Genomic DNA, 17,005 nt, shown 5'->3' on the forward strand with positions numbered 1-17,005 from the left:
GGGCACGGCGGGTTTGCTCATGGGTCAAACACCTGTCGTCCTCGCAGACTCGTGGTGGTCACCGCCTGAAGCCAACCACCGTACCTCAATCAGCTTCGCCGCAACCCCAATTAACGGTCGATGCATTGAAATTAACATCTTGGATCTTGATCGTGGTACCAAATTGTAAAAGCTGACTATCGATCCAATGGTAGCGAAAGCGCGTCTACGCACAAAGTTAGGTTGTCTAACGTGTAAGTACGACACGGGCGGCTAGGTGTTCCAGTCGCTGGCGTAGCTAATCATATCGCAACAGGCCGCCAGCGAAAGAAGAAATGCGACGAGCTGAGGCCCGTATGTTCTGGGTGCAGTAGTCGCAAGTCACTCGAGTGCAAATGGCCAACGGAACACGATAATGCGCAGGATCGTCGGCTGCGAAAGGTCACTATTCGTACGACATCTCTCTGCACCGAGAACATCGAGACCAGCACTGAGGGTACTTCGGATACATCGGACAGCGGATATGCCTCGACCCCGGAGGAGCAGATGACGGAGAGCCAGGTGATGGTTCTGCATAAGCAGTCGCCGTCACCAAAGCAATGGTCAGAGAAGGACAGTCCGGATGTTACGGTTGGATTTGGGTGGAATAACGAGCCAGTGATGTTAGCTTTCTACTTCAAGCAGATGTTGCCGGGCTTTATTCACGAGCGATCGCACCCCCGCTTCATGGAGTGCCATTACATGTGCAACCTGGTGCAGGACTCACAGCCTCTGAGGGATACAGCCTTAGCTTGTGCTGCGATGACGATGTCATGGAAGCCATCTGCTGATCCCCGTTGGGGGATCAAGATGAGACGACAAGCGCTCTCGTACAAGACCTCGGCACTGGCATCACTCCAGGACCAGATCGCGAATGGGTCCGTGACGGGGACTGAGGACTGGCTCCTTGCTACGGCAAACCAGCTTACACTTCTTGATGTAAGTAGACCTGATTGTCAGTTGACATGCCCGATTCCAAAGCTGACATCGATTTCCAGAACCGAGACCACAATACCTTTGCCTCCACTTCCAACACCCATATCCGTGCTATGTTGAACTTGATCAAATTGAGAACTACGGCAAACCTCGCTCTCTTGAAAGCCGGTCTCCCACTTCCTGAGAAGTGCCTCTCCGCGCATGCTTTCGAGCGTGTGTGTTATGAAGCCGTCCTCTATCACGGGGCAACTATGATGCTGTTTGATCGAGAGTTCGACATGCTTAACGGGTCAGCCGAATGGCAAATGCTCGAAGATTACTTCCGAGATTCGCCAGTGCCTTCCGGCGCTAACGAGGAAAATTGGCCTGTTCTTGGTATGCCTTTCGATGTATTCCGTCTTGTCGTGATCGCCTCGAGACTCAGTCGTATTGCCATCCTTACAACTGAGAAGCTTGAAATCGCCGCAGCTGTCCTAGCAGAGCTTTCCAGCTGGTACGAGGTTATTCCAGCCACTGGTAAATTCACGAGTGGGCACTCTTACCTCGTGGCTGCAAACGCTCTGTTACGAACTCTCGTTGCTCAACAACCCAACGGAGGCCTTCTTCTGGATGACAAACATCCAGCTGACCTTGAGGTCGCTGCTGTTGTCTCCACGATTGAAATTGGTCATCAGTTCAACAAGTATCCGCTCTGGCCACTTACTGTTTTTTATCGTCTTTCTTCAGCCCCACGTGAAAGAAAGATTTTGGAGCATGCTATCTCGGCAGCTTTGCAGAACACTGATGGAGACATCGCTCGATTCGCACCTCGAGAGACGATCAACATGTTTCTCATGGCGCCAGGCCTGCGATCGATGCTGATGTAGTAACATCAGAGATGGCGGTGTGCCAATTCAAGGAGAGGGGATCGGCTGTGCTGACTCCAGTAACAAGACTTTGCCAGCACAGGTGATCTCTTCGACGTATTTTGAAAGGACGACTTCGGAACATCCCTTTTGAGGGGGTTCGACATCAACTTTTGTAGAGCTTCAGAGGGTCACTTCCCAGATTCACGGGATATCTCAACTGATATATCACTGTGGCTGCCGTATCACAAACGCGCCACCGGGTCCGGCCCTCCTCGCCGCGGTGAGACGTTACCGAGATAGGATCGGAAACTTCCATCCTACTCAGTGTAACGTCGTTGAGGGGCACGTCATGCCTTGCAAGACAAATCCTCTGCCACTGGTAAAGACGAGAATCAGAGCTGGACTTCACAGCAGTCTAGAAATTCACAGCACAATTTGCAAATTACATTGGGGACTTCCCACCCTTAAAGAATTCAGAACATTTCGCTTCCAGAAAACTTTCATTCCCACGTTCAACGAGTCAGTGTCAATTACGCCTGCCCAAGGCCCTCAAATCTGAGCTATCACAAAGGTCCCATCCCATTCCTCACCTACGGCACTTGGCTAGCAAATCGCATCCACTCCATGCCGAGACCTCTGAGCGATGTGGATTCGTTTATCCTTTGGTGCACTTTCAGGGTCGTATTTTTATGGCGTTTCAGGCGCAAAATGCATTGATTGGGGGAGTGTTAGCTTTCCCGCCGTATTGAAGGGGCAACTTTTCGTTTTTTTGGGTTCACTGGGGGGTACGTTGGTTTGTGGCTTGGCCAATCGTCTGTTTTTCCGAGACTGGCCCCTTGCGCTCTTTCTGCACGTTTATTTTTGTTCTGATAGGGTTTGACAACAGAATATTTTGCATAATGAAGCCGTGGAGTAAATATTTATATGAATGAAGATGAATTTGAATTTGAATTTATGGTTTGGTATTATCGTGTTTGGGTGGATTTGTTGGGAATTTTCTGCAAGTTTTTGCTTAGTGGTTTGGTTGCTTGCTTGGGATGGGAATTGCATTATTGTAATTGTAGTCTGGAAGTACCGGTATGAAACTGAACGCAAATTCGATAGCCCCGGAGTGCACTGACAGCACTGTGCCCTGTGATCACGGAGAGTTTGCTAGGAATTCCATTGAATCCTGGCCGAGTGACGTACGTAGGGATGGCTTAATTAAGGATTTAGCTTGACCATTATTATATAATTAAATATAATGGTATTGACCATTGAGTACCTTATTATATTAAAGTGGGCCAGTGGCGCAAGGGCTTCCTAAATATGTAAGCCCGAAACTTGAATGATTCTTGGGATTTTCTACATAACTCGAGAATTTCTTTTAGAATTATCCTATATTTGTATTAGCCTGGTATAATTCTAGTACAAAGGTAGTATAAAATTCTGCATATAATATTTGGCTTGACCATTATTATTTAATTAAATCATTAAATTTAGCGCGTCCCTAGACGCACGGAATCCCTCCTTGAGGCTGGTGTTTGACTCAAGTGGCTTCCTGTTCGCTTACGAAACATTAGCAAAGAAAGTATGAACTGGACGTGGTGCATGAGGTTACCTTCAAATCGAGGGAATTGAGAAGGCTGTCTTGCTTGAGAGCAGGGAAACATGAGAGGCGCGCAGAATGATAGGAAAGAGAAGATGACAGATCAAGACACCGCACAAGCTTTCTCAGCATTTTGTAAAGGGCATCGGGTCAGGAGATCACAATTGATGACTTGCAGCGCAACTCTTCAGCAACCTGTCTCTTGGCAATGTTACAAAGCGGTGTATGCATCTCACCACGGAGTCCAAGTGTACCAAGGCTTCAAACAAGGAAGGCCCGTGGGGGAAGACTGAAAATATTCGACGACAGTTGAGAGAAAGCCCCCTCTTTCCCTTGAGATCTGGAGAGCTTCACCCCCTCCTTGGGTAGCAATTCAACCTGCTCCACTGTGCTGCGTTCAGAGTCACACTGCATCAGAAGTCTCAGTTGCACTCTCCGGTTTTAGGAGAAGCTGCGCCGTTCGTGACCGCCACAGAATACGTCACTCTGCAAGTCTGGCAAAGGCCTCTCATCCCAACTCCCCGCCCCTCTCCTGCTGAGACAAATTCTCATCCCGTAATTCCATCTCTTCTTTTGAATCAGTCAGACATTGACAAGTAAGAGATTCCTGACAGCAGGAAGAGTATCAGCATTAGAGTACGAATCCGATTCTCTTTCATAGCCTCCCCCTCTCCGGATCAAGGGCCACCGAATCTTGGTAGGTTCGAGTCTCGACACCAGGAAACAAAGAACGCGGTTGGGTGCCAAAGGCTCTCCCATGAGCTTGAAGCAGTTGGTAGAATGTGCTTGATGTTACTGAGATGTCTGCGGGACGACAATAAATACTTGATCCGACGGTACTGGTGCTTGTATCGTCCCAATTCGGAAGTCATGTTCGCGCTACTATGGGACAGTGAATTATTATTGTCTTCCAAGCACTTTTTCTCCTTCCTGAATTCGTCTCTTATGGATACTAGGTCTAATGGCACTAATTCTAGTACCGCCTTTATTCGTAAGTCATTTTCGCATGCCTATGAGACGGTGGCGGGTCACGCTGTGTTCTTGCAAACACCTTCCCATCTCTCCTTCCATTTTCTGTTTCCTTGATGAGCGAGAAACAAAGTGTCCCTCAACTTCGGGTCCAAATGGGGAAACTGCCCTGTCTGAGTTACGTGCATTGTCCACCACATGATATTAACTAGCTGCTAGTGACAATGATCAAAGGCCTGAAGGAAAATTTTGACAACGCCGAATACGACATATACAGGGCTGCCTGGTCATTTCTTCAACAAGCAAGTTCAGCCGAATCCAGCAGCTGTATGAACACACAGAGGGTAGCTTGGAAGTCCCGCCAACTTTTGTTGACAACCTGTTGCATTATTTTCGGGGTTTCCACTCCCACGAACGGCCATTACAAGCTGCAAATCTACATTTCTCAGGTGACTTGGAATTGGAGATTAGACGGATCGGAGAATAAATTTGACAGCAAAGGGGAGTTGACAACAATTGCGTAACTTTGGTGAGCGGATGAAAGGTGCGCCAAGATGAAAGACCCATCAATGTACGAATACTGTCCAGGACTATGGATGACGATCTGGACTCCTAATTGTTCACAACCTGCTATGTACAATGCAACTTGGTCAAATTTCATTGTCCCACACAACTTGGGACATTCGTCTGATGTTCTTAACTCTCTTAAGCATCAAAGATTTTAAATGCAGCCAGCACATTTCTCAAAGAAGTGGACTAAGCCTGGAGATACTTATTCGTCTAAGTAATTTAGCCCACGACAAACACCACCTTGCTAAAAGAGCGGACAAACGGTCTAGACAGCAGCGACACTATATTACGAAGATTGGAATTTCACTATAGAAGCAGTCGATCTTTGACAGGTTTCGATTCCCAAGGAGAGTTTCAGAAAAGAGATAAATGTAATCATTAGCCCAGAACTATCTTCACCTCCAAGTTCCGAGTTACTTGTGCAGTATCATTGCTTTTCCTCATCGATCTCAACAAAATCCTCCGAACAGACTGGTCTTTTACCCTTTGCCCAAGCAGCGAGGTATGTGACAAGCCAGTGTTGATCATGATACGCTGGAGACGAGCATGGGATGTGTTGTCACTTGACAGGAACCAAATTTATAGAAGTTATGTAATGTTAGGTCAGGGGGTGAAGGACTTCCTGAGGGTTAGAGGAGCGAATTTTGGCGTGAGAAGAATCTTGATATTGTCATCAGATGATACATACATATTAGCGCAATCTATGCTTCTCTCACTCAGACGCCTAACGTGCCATGCAATGCGATGTAACGTAAACACCACAAACCAACATGTTGAAGGAGAAGAAGAAAATGCAAAGCACCAGGCTGATCTATGCGCGGATGAAGAGGACGGACAGAAAGTATGTAACAGGAAGGTACAATGGGTATCGCAGATACGGAATTCCACAACGACGATCAACCCCGAGTCTTGAAAGCTGCGACGAGCGGCGAAGGGCTTCAGATTTTGATCTTCTGCCCTGTGATCTTGAACCAGATGAGCGCCACAAGATCCTCTTTGAACCTCTCCCACCACGTGCGATTTAAGTAATTGCTCAGTTCCCTGAAATTATACATCTCACCCCAACAATCGCGTCCCCACTCACACCCCGCCATATTAACCACAAAATCCCGATCTTTCTCGCTGTAATGAATTTGAGTGTCATTTCCATTTTCAGAGCATGCTCCTTCGGGGAAGCTGTTGATTTTGCGTTGTGGGATGAATGCGGTGTGGGGTCGGATCCACGGTTGGTTGATGTAGAGGAATTCGAGGGCGTCCTGCTCTTTGTGCTCCCATTCCATGTGCTTTTGCTCGTACCCAACCGGGTCCCACCATACGTCAAGTAGGCGGTCCGTCCAGGCGCCGCGCTTGATGAAAAAGGAGCCCAAGTTGAAACCGCCGCAGTCTTGGGGGACTATGAGGTTGATGGACGAGGCTTTGCCGTCGCCGACCGGGCTGCGTGCCTCGGGGTCGAGGTGGTCGGAGGGGAAGGGGTGAGATATGTTTAACGGATTGTACTCGTTGATGTCGCGGTACGTATTTTTCGCGAGGTCATTGAAGACATGGGATTGAAGGGAGTAGGATGGCTCCATTATGAAGGTATTGAGATCCATCCACCAGAACCTGCACTCAATTAGCTTTATTCTTTCCGGACAGTGCACAAAATCCCTACCATTCAGCATCGGGGTATTTTCGCAAGCAATTCCGGATCGTGTCTACCTTTTCCCAGCTCTCCCTCCATTCATGTGCGTATCGTTTCTTCGTGCTCATATCCACGATTTCCAGATCGTATCCCCATCTATTGATGTATTTTTTCTTGTTCTTCACACTATCCCGCTCGATCGCCCATTCCCGCGGTCCTTTCCACTCCATAACACCACCCCCTTGATTCGCTGCGAGTATAATGACGAACTTTTTGCCGCCCCCAAAGATTTTTGATCTGCGCCACCAGTAATGTAAAGCTAAATTTGTCAATAGTGTTCCTTGCTGGCAGGGGGAACCTTACGTGTCATGTAGAAAAGAATGGTCATGAAAATGAAGGCCGTGACAATAAGAAACCGTATCTTCGCTTTCCTGCTAGTCTTCAATATAAGAATCCTCAACTTTGCAAGCTTGGTCCCCTCTCTTAGCATCCACCGTCCTCTCCCGAGCTTCTCCTTCTCTGCATAGCTCTTTTCTGCCCCAATATTGAACCGTGGTAAACTAGCGGATAAGTTTCGCATATGTTGTTTGATGAAGCCCTTGCCTTGCGTCGAGAACGATGGGTAGCCATTGACTCCGTTGCTCTTGGCCTTGGCTGATTCCCAGGTCACAGTATTTGGTCCACCATTAACGCCATATGTCTTCGTAGGACTCGACCGACCACTGACCGTGGCGTATGGGTTGGTAAGTCCAGGACTCGACCATCCGCCCCCAGGCCTTGGCGAGGGGCTGCGCGAGAGTGACATAGAATTGTTCGGGCTCCCTGCGTTCGGAGTTCCTGGAATTGGAGGGAGGGGTTGCGCGCTGCGCGAGGTTGGGGATCTATACGAATCACTGTCTGCTCCTTGCAGAGACAGGTTCTGCGGTACGTTTGAAGTTGAAGATCGTCGCCGGCGATGGGAAAACGACTGGCCTATAGAAGAAGAAGAAGATGCTGAAGTGGGAGTTAAGGACGCCAGGTCGATGGTGTTGGGCCAGAAGGTACCTCGACCGTTCTGGCGATTCCGAATTGGATAAATACTCCACGGCACCGGACCGCTGCCTCGTATGGGATCTGGCGATTCTCACTCCAGCAGCATCGTCGTAGGTCGGCGTATTGGTGCGATTCGTATGGGGAAGGAAGGCCAAGGGAGTCTAGGATATTTGCGACCACGAAAGCGGAGGCTGTGAGGAGCAGATGTGGCTAAATGTTCTTGATGTGGCTAAGCGCATTCGTATTGATAAGGCTTTCGCAGCGGTCCTGAATGATCTGACTGCACCACACGCGCAGCTGACCAGATTTGACCTGATGTGAGTACGATGCAAGAGTTTTCAACGGTCGAGGAGCGTCTGGCGTGCGAGGATACTTTTGCTGAGATCTTTGGCTTGGCGGTCTCGGACATTTAAGTCAAAGTAATTTCAAATGTGAGCACTGAGCAGCTACCGACCGCGCCTTATCAGCTTCCCAAACGCTAAATTGTCTGGCAGTTGGTCACTGTTTCGAGCAAGGAGAAAGGGGGATCTCGACCACAAAATCTATTCCGCTTGTGTCATGGTCTGTAGGACATGAATGTTGCCTGTACTTGTACTTGTACTTGTACTCTGAATATCTGCAGCGGGTGTAACGGCTGAGATTCTTACCTCCAACGGTCCGCTTCAGATGCGTGGATCTGAAGCTCGTTCAAGTCAGAGAAATGATCTGTAATATGGTCCCCACGCTATAGTAGGGCTTTCCGAGCTAAGCACACATCTCATCTCAGAAAAAGATACGCTCGATACGGATGAAATGAAGAACCCCATCTTTTCATAGCACGAGCAGAGACTTCGAGGATCTACAGACCCCAGACCGTGATTAGTAACGGCGGCAAAATAAGATGAGTACGGAAGGCACAGAAATACTATTCCGATTAATTTACAGCCGTCATAATTGATGACCTTCCATCGGCAAATGGTTTCGTCCATTCACAACCCCCACTGTACCCCTTTTCGAGGCTCCAAGCAGGCGGTGAGTGTTATTCTGCCAACCTTCGACATATCCACTCACCCCATCAGCAAACAAAGAAGTTAATCAAAGCCGCGATGAGCAGCCCTATTGACTCTCCAATTATGCGCCTCGATGCTCTTCCTTCGGCTTGTCGCGGATCCAGCGACTACTCCATCTCACACCCCCGGGATGATTGGCCTTCGTTGCATCGAAGCGCCTGCCAATCCAATGACCCACTTCCTGACGGCGGGCGGTTACGGCGATGCTTTGGACGAACCACGACCACCACAGCCAAGAATAGAGCGTCAAGTGTCTCCAGCTGCGACTGTAGTCGAATGAGATGGTTCCATCTTATTTTGAGTATGTTAGAAAGTTAGAAGGCCCCGCCAGCCTCCAGGGCCCAGGCTCACGCGAGTGTCGTGACCTCAATTTCCTCTGGCCACGACCCAACAGCCATGAATCTTCTGTTTCATTCATTGTTATCCTTTTCCTACGTGTATGATATTTCGTAATCATTGTCGCAGAATCTCGGCTTTTTTGTGCCCCGTTCACGATCGTTACCCTTTTTCTCGGGGCTTCCTATTGTTGAGTCGTCGAAAGCTCATTGTTACTGTTTCCCTATTGTCCCCAACACACATTTAGAACTGCGACAATAGTTATTTCTTTGTTGAATCACGATAATGCGGTCCCATCACTTGCAAAATTAGACTCAGTCATGCTCTCGAGTCTCCCGGTCATTCCTTCCGCAGACAGCAAACCTTCCACCCCAAAACACCAACGAACGCACCTCGCAGAACCCTACCATCGTTTCCCCTCATCTCAGACTTCGGCACCCAGCGAAATATTCTTCACTCTCTTGAGACAGATACAATTTCTCTCTTTCAACAGACGATTTCGATTTCAAACCCTCCGGCATGTCTACAAAAATACCCGTGGCACAAGAGCCACGCCATTCGAAAAACAATCCTTCGACAGAACGAGCCGATAATCCATTCGACACTATCTTCGATGGCGATGGCGATGATGCTGAGGATGAATGGTGGGAGGAAGAGGATACGGTTACATCGAGCCCACCAAAAGCAACATCAAACGTGCGAATTACACAACGGCCCACACCTCCAGAAGGTGTTGGTCTTGGTTTGAGTACGAAACCATTAAATCGGACCAGCACTCGAAAACCAGCGAAGAGATACTCGGTTCAGAAGCCAACACGAGACAAATCTAAAGGTCGACAAAGGAGGCAGAATGCGAAGGCTGGGATAAAGGTGGTGACAAACTTCTCAAAACACCAAGCAGCGGCTCCACCAGTACAAATGCAGCCATCGCGGACTGCTCCACAGATAGGATGCTTTGTGGACTTGGCAGCTCTCCAAGCACTTAACGGCGATATCACACAAACCTCGACGGGATTTTGGAAGTCGAAAAAGGGCAGAGAGCTGTTCGGTGCTGTGAATACCGCGCCAGCTGTCACAAAGGGTGTCTCAGAGACCTCTGTCGGCAAAGCCTCACACAAAGCCTCCAAAATTCCGACGCCATCAGAATTGGACACGACAAATACCCTTGCACCTTCGCCTCTCAAGTCAAGCGGCGATCTTTCACCAGATGATCGGCCTATTGTCATTGGGATTAGCATTCCCTCACGTGATGTCCAGGAACATACTTTCAGCCCACAAACTGCTTTATCTGAGACGACAAAGATAGTTCGAAGCTATGAGAACCACAGTTCAATGCCACCGGAAACTCCTACAATCATCATTACGCCTGCCAAGGAAGTATCTTGTTGGTCCCCCGATACGATGAGTGCCTCGACCGATCCTCGACGAGCTTCCAGCATCTATTCACAGGCCGCCCAGCAGGACAGGCATCATTCCCATAGGGATGCTCCCCCGGTTCCTCAGATGCCTGCTTCCTTTCTTGAAGATGAAAGACAAAGACTTGCTGCACAGAGAAGCTATTTTTCGCCGGACTCAGATGATGTTACCACGTGGGGCGAAGAAGACAACATGGATCATAGCGCATCAAAGTCTCGTGTTGTTTCGACTTGCACGGTATTTGAAGAGGATGACAGCCCAATCATGGCGAGATCAGCACGCTCTGCATCGATCTCGGCAGATTCTAGAGTAGGCAGGCATGCGAGCATCAGTACAGTAGCCACACGCCCACGTTCCAAGGGCTGGTGGAATTATATAACTACACCATTCCTGACAAGGTCGAATACTTTTGCGAACCGAGATATCGAGAACGAGCCACCTCCAGCTTTACCCAATCTGGCGATCGCGGCTGCAAAAGCACTGGAAGCCGAAAGAGACGCAAGATCATGGGAGAAGGAGTTCTCGCCTATGACACCTGAAACATCAGCTACGACTATAGCTTCAGATCCCTGGTGGGATTTAGACAGCAAGAAGCGGGATCCAGACGACAAGTCTCCAGTCCTTCGCGAAACAAGACATAAGGTTCAGACTTCTACCGAAGGGCTTCCAATCATCCATTCTGAAACTGCGGGTTTTGGACCTGCTGCCACGATGATTACAATGGCATCAAAGGATATTTCTCAACTTAGCCGAGACCCCACATTTACAACATTGAAATCGGCTTCTGAAGTTAGCAACAATGATCGGGAAGTGCCAGTGCTGATGGATGCTCCTCTTACTCGGCGGTCTCAGAACAACAATCCTTTTGTTCAACCTCGACTGGGCGATTTTGATGATCCTCCAAGCAACACTCAAGCGACGAGAAGACATGTAGCAGAACCAGTCCGGGCTGCTAATCCTCCGTCATCCGCTCCGGCCACCAACTCGCCTGGGGCCCCTCCGCCATATTCTCCATCGCCAGCTCGCGTGCGATATCGAGCAGTCTTTCCTCCTGGGCACGCTCTAGCTAACCAATATCCTATGTCTCCTGGTCCTGTATCTCCCGGTCTGGCTGCAACGATGTCTTCACAAGGTGCGATTCCTATGTCAGAGGTGCCTTTGACACCACCAGCTCGACGGCCAATAAATTTAAATTCCGGGTATCCACAATTACCAGCCAGACAGGCAGGATTACCTTTCACAGCCGAGGACCTTCAGGCACCTTCAAAGAAAGCTAAGAAGGCCGAAGCGAAACGTCGAAGACAAGAGAAGGAGGATGCCATGGCCCACAAAGCTGGAGGATTGTGGCGGGGGCGCGGTTGTATCCCTGACAGCGGATGCTATGGGCGCAAAGGTGCAGAAGGTCGTAAGAAACGTCGCTGTTACTTGGGTCTCATTGTCGGCTTCTTGTTCATGATTATTCTTGTTGTGGTTCTTGCCACGACTCTTCATCGAAAATCAAATACCGATATTGGACCTTCTCAGTGGTTGAACCTCACTGGATTTCCGCCAATCTTCCTCGGCCTTTCGACAGTAATCGCTCCTGCCAACATTCAGATCATTACTGGATGTGTGCTTCCAACCACCCAATGGAGCTGCTCTCTTCCTAAGGAGCTTCACACGTCAGTCTCACCGAATCAGCCGAATCAACCAAACTTTTTTCTAGACATCCAGTGGGACAATAGCAGCTCTACAAATGCTACATTTGCCAACGTTACCGGTAACCCGAACCTGGGAACTCGTGCAGTGGGGAATCCTGTTTCTGCTGGGCAATTCATCAGAACCATAATTCTCAAAGCAAGACAAGCTGTTACCTTTATTCCGATTCCAGCCCCTCCATCTTTCGCAGATGAGTTATTTCTCGGAAACACAACAGACAAGATCGCCTCAAACAATAAAGCTGGAGAGCCAACACCGTTCTATATATCATTCCTCTCAAAGCTGCCTACTAGATTTAAGCGAGAGCTCTTGGTCGAACAGAGAGCTTCGGATCCTTTCCCAAATATCACTGACTCCATCCCACCCCCAAGTCTCAATTCCGACGGCACAGCAGCGCCTGCAAATCTCCTCCCATTCCCCACCCAACAACCTATCAGACTCTACGATCGTGGTCTTCCAACAGAACACTACGGCTTCTACACCTACTTCGACCGCTCAATCTTCCTCAAATCATTAGACACCATCAACTCGACAAATACAGGGGATGTGCCTGATGACCAGAATGGAGGCGCAACAGAAGCAGAAGCAGCGTTTAGATGTACCTGGACACAAACACGGTTTCTTGTCCAAATGTGGACTCGAATGAGCGGCACTGCGCAACTGTTCAATTCCACTTCTCACTCCTCCTCGACAAATCAAACATATCTCACGCAGCCAGGTTCCTTCCCGTACCCAATTACCATCACCACAGATCGCCATGGCGGCAACCCTGCACAGAAACTGATCTACTGCTACTCGATGGACACTAGAGACGGTATTGTGGCAGGCAGTGGGAAGGTCAATGAAGAACTTAGAGGCTTTGGAGGCACGATCATCAATCCTGCCCCAAGCGTGTTCTCGAATAATTCGGATCCGAGCTTAGGTGGTTTCGATGGCGGGTCAGGGGGGTGTAGCTGTCAGTGGAGTAATTTCCAGACTGTTGTACATAGTACTTAGAGTCTTCAGGCTCTCTGACTTCCTTTTTATGCATTTACATAGCCAGCATAGCGAGCATAGCATGGGTGAGGAGGGTGGTTTGGACACAATCTTCATTTTAGGACGAACGACGGCACATAGTTAGATTATGGTAATGAGTAATTGAATACATGATTTCAGCATCAATGTCTTCAACGAAACGTGAAGACCGTTGTAAAAGGGGTAAAACAGCTAGAGTGGATGCTTGCCTAGCGCGCGGCTCTAGCCGACGCCCTCGAGGTGAACCTCGTTGGGTCCAGCTACAATCAACATTTCATTCAACAACCAACCACCTACTGGACCAGGCCTCGATCCAAAGATTTACTGCGCCTCCCGCTGTGCGAAATATTTTGGTGGTCGTTCGCTTCTGAGGTATTCCTCTGACGATTGGATTGAATTGCAAGGGAAGGGAATAAAATTACGAAGGCGCGAACGGAACAACAAGGCGAAGAATGCCCCCGATCTCGAAATTGACTGAACTCCGATACCGAGGACCGCTTCCAAGTTCCAAACTTTTCCAGCCTTTCTTGAGATCCACGGGGGTTCTGGGATTGTAGCCGAGAAGGACGTCGACGACCGAGGGACAGAGGAGGACCGGATCCACAGCGATACTCAAGATGCCGTCCATCTCCCAAACAACGATATCTCCGGCGAGCAGCAAGAAGCGGAGGAGAGATGATGACGCTGCTCAAGTACAAGTCAAGAATTCAAGGTAATTCCCCTTGCCTTCTCTCTGCCCATATGCACAAAGGGTCCATGTTGATATGGATTCTAGCCCCCGCCACGCCCTCCACGACTCCCTCTTCAACAATGCAGCGAATAGAGATGACTTCCTACACCTGAATCCCGAACGAAATAAAATTATCCCGAGAAGGAGATTGCATGAACAGAAGAGACAGCGGATTGAGGTCCGGGACGAGCACACTCATTCATTGCTACCCCATGAAGTTACGGGTGCGGGTCTGGCCGGGGAGAAGGGAGTGGCCAGACCGAAGATCGACCTCAGTCCGTGCCATGTATGCTGGCGAAAACCGACGGATAAGTCACAGCTGGATTCATATGCTTATTGTGAGGGGTGTGGGGAGAGGACATGTTTTGTTTGTATGAGGGTTTGTGAAGGGGTTGGGGGTTTGGAGAGTAGGCGGATGGGGATTATAGTTGGGGATGGGGCGTTTAGTTTTGAGTTGGATAACCCCGTGGCAGTGGATAGGCAGGACTGGCAGACATGCAGTGGTGGGAGTGGTGAAGAAGGCAGGGAGGAAGAAGGAAGAAGAGCCTGGTACAAGGATATGATAGAGGGTCATAGAGGTCGGATATGCAGTCGGTGTTGTGTGGAACGAGGCGCGGAGGGTGATGTTTGGTGCTTGGGGTGCTTGAGAACTGAAGAGGGAATGAGTTGAGATGGCGATCGAGGTATACTTCACCACTTGCGCAAGACTAGGGCCCGGCGTCCGGATATGGGACATGGAGCAAGGAGTACTGGCGTCTTGGAGGATCAATGCCTAGATATCTCTATACCTATCGGTTTTCGACTAAGAGGACGAAGCAGGGAACACCGATACTTCGTGGAGGCGCTATTGTATCTTGCACGCACAACACTACTGCGATTTTTGAAAGTTTCAAATGACCTCACACCTGGTTGAATACCTGTCATTCTCTGCTTTTCCAGCCCAAACACTTCTGCAAGGCCAGAACAGTCTTCACAAACAAGTGTATGAGAACCCACGCCACCTTCTATCACATTGCACCAGCTCAACACCTCCCCCTTCTCATGATAACGATAGTCAACGTCCACCTTTTGTTTATTTTCACCCTAGGCACAATAAGTAGGGCAAGCAAGGAACTTTAATTATCCCGCCCATCCGATTAAGGTTATTCCTGGAAAGGTCGTATTTAGCCTCAACTTCCTCCGTCAGACTCCTCCCACGCTCATCCCATCTCCAAGGTTATAAATTAAAATAAGCCTCCCCGATTCCAGCCTCTTCTTAGAACGTCACACACGAAGGAGGTTGATGAGGTCGGGATGTTGATTTCTCGAAAGAGTGTTGGCCGGTCGGGAGGAGGGGCAGGGACGGAACGGAAGGAAGACGGCTAAGCTTGCTTCAGATTGAGTTGTTCTGAGTTTGAAACTCACTGGAGAATGGAGATGGAACATTCTTTCCGTGCTTCTTCATTTTCGAGACCTCTGCCACAGTTCTCTCAGATCGAGCACTCAGGTGTTGAACATTCGTTTAGCCTCAGAGAACGGATAGCAGGATCTCTCACTCACAACTTCAATCCTCGGTGGCTGAAAGCTTCAGTTTCAACCCCCAACCTCCATTTCCACGAAAGCTTTCTTAAGATAAACCGTTCCTCTGATGTGATCTTGTCCGTCTCACATCTAAGCATGGCCCTCCGTCCACGTTCCTCTCGTCTCCATAAACGGTATCAACCTCATATCCTTTCCCACTCGTCTCCAAAAAGAGATTTCAGGCATCGCAAACGCCCTGGAGATCGACTCAGCCTCGCGTGTTAACTTAGCCGTACGATCCCGAGATCTATTTCTGAGGCTCTTGGCATCATACTTGTAAGGCTGGAGGCGGATTTGGAAGCGATGCCTCGATCAGCCAACTGAGAGTATGCCGTGAGGGACGAATGAGAAGCGGTGATTTGACGGTTTGGTACGCGGTGCAGTGACGTGTGGATGGAGTCGGCTAGGACGGATGTAAGGTATAATATGTTAATCAACATATAAAGGGGTTGAGAGTCCTCTGCAAGAAGTTTCTTCTGTACAGCACAACACAACACATTTTCAAAGCCTTCCATCTTATTCCTAGCCAACTCTATACCCAATCAATTGACCAATCAATCAAATTTCTTAATCATCACCCAATATTACCATCGATATGCAACTCACACTTCTCACCCCAATCATCCTCCACCTCGCCTCAGTCCATGCCCTTCCAACTCCAGTCCAAGCCACAAGCTCCAGCAACTCCACCGACTCCAGTACAAACAACACAGGCCATTACCCCCACGCAGCTCAAAATCACGTCGTTGCAATCGTCGACCTCTGTGGTAAAGGTGGCTGCCAACCCAAAGTATGCAACCATAATTTTCTAATCAATTTAAATGGGTATTCAGCTGTAACGGAGGGTTGTAGTACAAGTGTAAAGATTACGACGGGGAGCGGTAATTCCTACTGTGAGTTTCCTTTCTTGTTCTATCCTGGCTTATGAATTTCGAATTGGTGCCCGTCGACTTAGACAGACATGTTGCGGAGCTGACTGCTGTTAACCTCGGAGTAGGTGATAAACGCCATGCTTTGTCTACACCGGTTCTGCCTCCTATGTTTTTAGAACAGCTGGAATCTTTGGTCTCGACTTCCTGGATTGGCAAAAAAAACCTCTACAAGCTGCTGTCAACGGCTTCAAAGATGCAACTCATGTGCTGGAATGGTCATGGCCCAGCTATTTTTGGGACACATTTCAAAAGCGGCCGCCTCCATTGGACTTGAAGGAATTCCCACTATGGCAAGCACAAATCAGATCCTTCATGCTTTCGATGGTCATTTCCGAGGGTCTCTACGCATTCCCTACCACTTATTTATCCTCTCTTCCTCCATAATGAGCCCCGTTTCAAATCTCATTACCAGAAGTCAATATATAGAAGTTGTCAGAAACGGTCATGAAATATCTTAAGTTGACCAAGCACAATCCAAGAAGATTTAGAGTGGATATGAAGTGGTTGAGGAGATCATGAGACATATAGAATTTATAGATGATATGGAGTTCATGGAGGATATAGAATTGTCCTAAGGAGGAAATGGGGCGAGAGATCAGCCAAGATGGAGGAGTTTGCTTTTGCATGGCTGCCTATGAACTCGAGTAGCAAAATGGGCCGATCACGAAAGGAGGTAACAATGTTTGAT

The 17,005-nt window shown here is 48.8% G+C and overlaps 5 protein-coding genes across 5 annotated transcripts; 4 read left to right on the forward strand and 1 right to left on the reverse strand.

Moving 5' to 3' along the window:
- Positions 1-187: 187 nt before the first annotated feature.
- Positions 188-1,820, forward strand: K444DRAFT_632969 (uncharacterized protein; the record flags this gene model as incomplete). The annotated part of the gene is made up of 3 exons (XM_024883540.1): positions 188-233; positions 266-957; positions 1,017-1,820. The coding sequence occupies 3 exons, from the start codon at positions 188-190 to the stop codon at positions 1,818-1,820; spliced, it is 1,542 nt and encodes a 513-aa protein (XP_024733479.1).
- A 4,034-nt stretch (positions 1,821-5,854) lies between these two features.
- K444DRAFT_68838 (glycosyltransferase family 34 protein) lies at positions 5,855-7,583 on the reverse strand. The gene is made up of 3 exons (XM_024887726.1): positions 6,914-7,583; positions 6,581-6,869; positions 5,855-6,531 (listed from the first exon to the last, which is right to left on the reverse strand). Exons 1-3 carry the CDS (start codon positions 7,353-7,355, stop codon positions 5,868-5,870), a joined length of 1,395 nt encoding a protein of 464 aa, XP_024733480.1. The 5' UTR covers positions 7,356-7,583; the 3' UTR covers positions 5,855-5,867.
- A 1,903-nt stretch (positions 7,584-9,486) lies between these two features.
- On the forward strand, positions 9,487-13,339 carry K444DRAFT_645245 (uncharacterized protein; the record flags this gene model as incomplete). Its single annotated transcript, XM_024885070.1, has 6 exons — positions 9,487-10,556; positions 10,587-10,600; positions 10,631-11,199; positions 11,236-11,515; positions 11,555-13,062; positions 13,322-13,339. The coding sequence occupies 6 exons, from the start codon at positions 9,487-9,489 to the stop codon at positions 13,337-13,339; spliced, it is 3,459 nt and encodes a 1,152-aa protein (XP_024733481.1).
- Positions 13,340-13,377: 38 nt separating this feature from the next.
- K444DRAFT_616429 (uncharacterized protein) lies at positions 13,378-14,794 on the forward strand. The gene is made up of 2 exons (XM_024880920.1): positions 13,378-13,807; positions 13,871-14,794. The coding sequence occupies exons 1-2, from the start codon at positions 13,713-13,715 to the stop codon at positions 14,493-14,495; spliced, it is 720 nt and encodes a 239-aa protein (XP_024733482.1). The 5' UTR covers positions 13,378-13,712; the 3' UTR covers positions 14,496-14,794.
- A 987-nt stretch (positions 14,795-15,781) lies between these two features.
- On the forward strand, positions 15,782-16,801 carry K444DRAFT_694198 (uncharacterized protein). The gene is made up of 2 exons (XM_024887857.1): positions 15,782-16,278; positions 16,439-16,801. The coding sequence occupies exons 1-2, from the start codon at positions 15,981-15,983 to the stop codon at positions 16,699-16,701; spliced, it is 561 nt and encodes a 186-aa protein (XP_024733483.1). The 5' UTR covers positions 15,782-15,980; the 3' UTR covers positions 16,702-16,801.
- Positions 16,802-17,005: the final 204 nt, after the last annotated feature.

This window comes from Hyaloscypha bicolor (genome assembly GCF_002865645.1).
Source record: "Hyaloscypha bicolor E unplaced genomic scaffold K444scaffold_118, whole genome shotgun sequence".
Classification (NCBI taxonomy): Eukaryota; Fungi; Ascomycota; class Leotiomycetes; order Helotiales; family Hyaloscyphaceae; genus Hyaloscypha; species Hyaloscypha bicolor.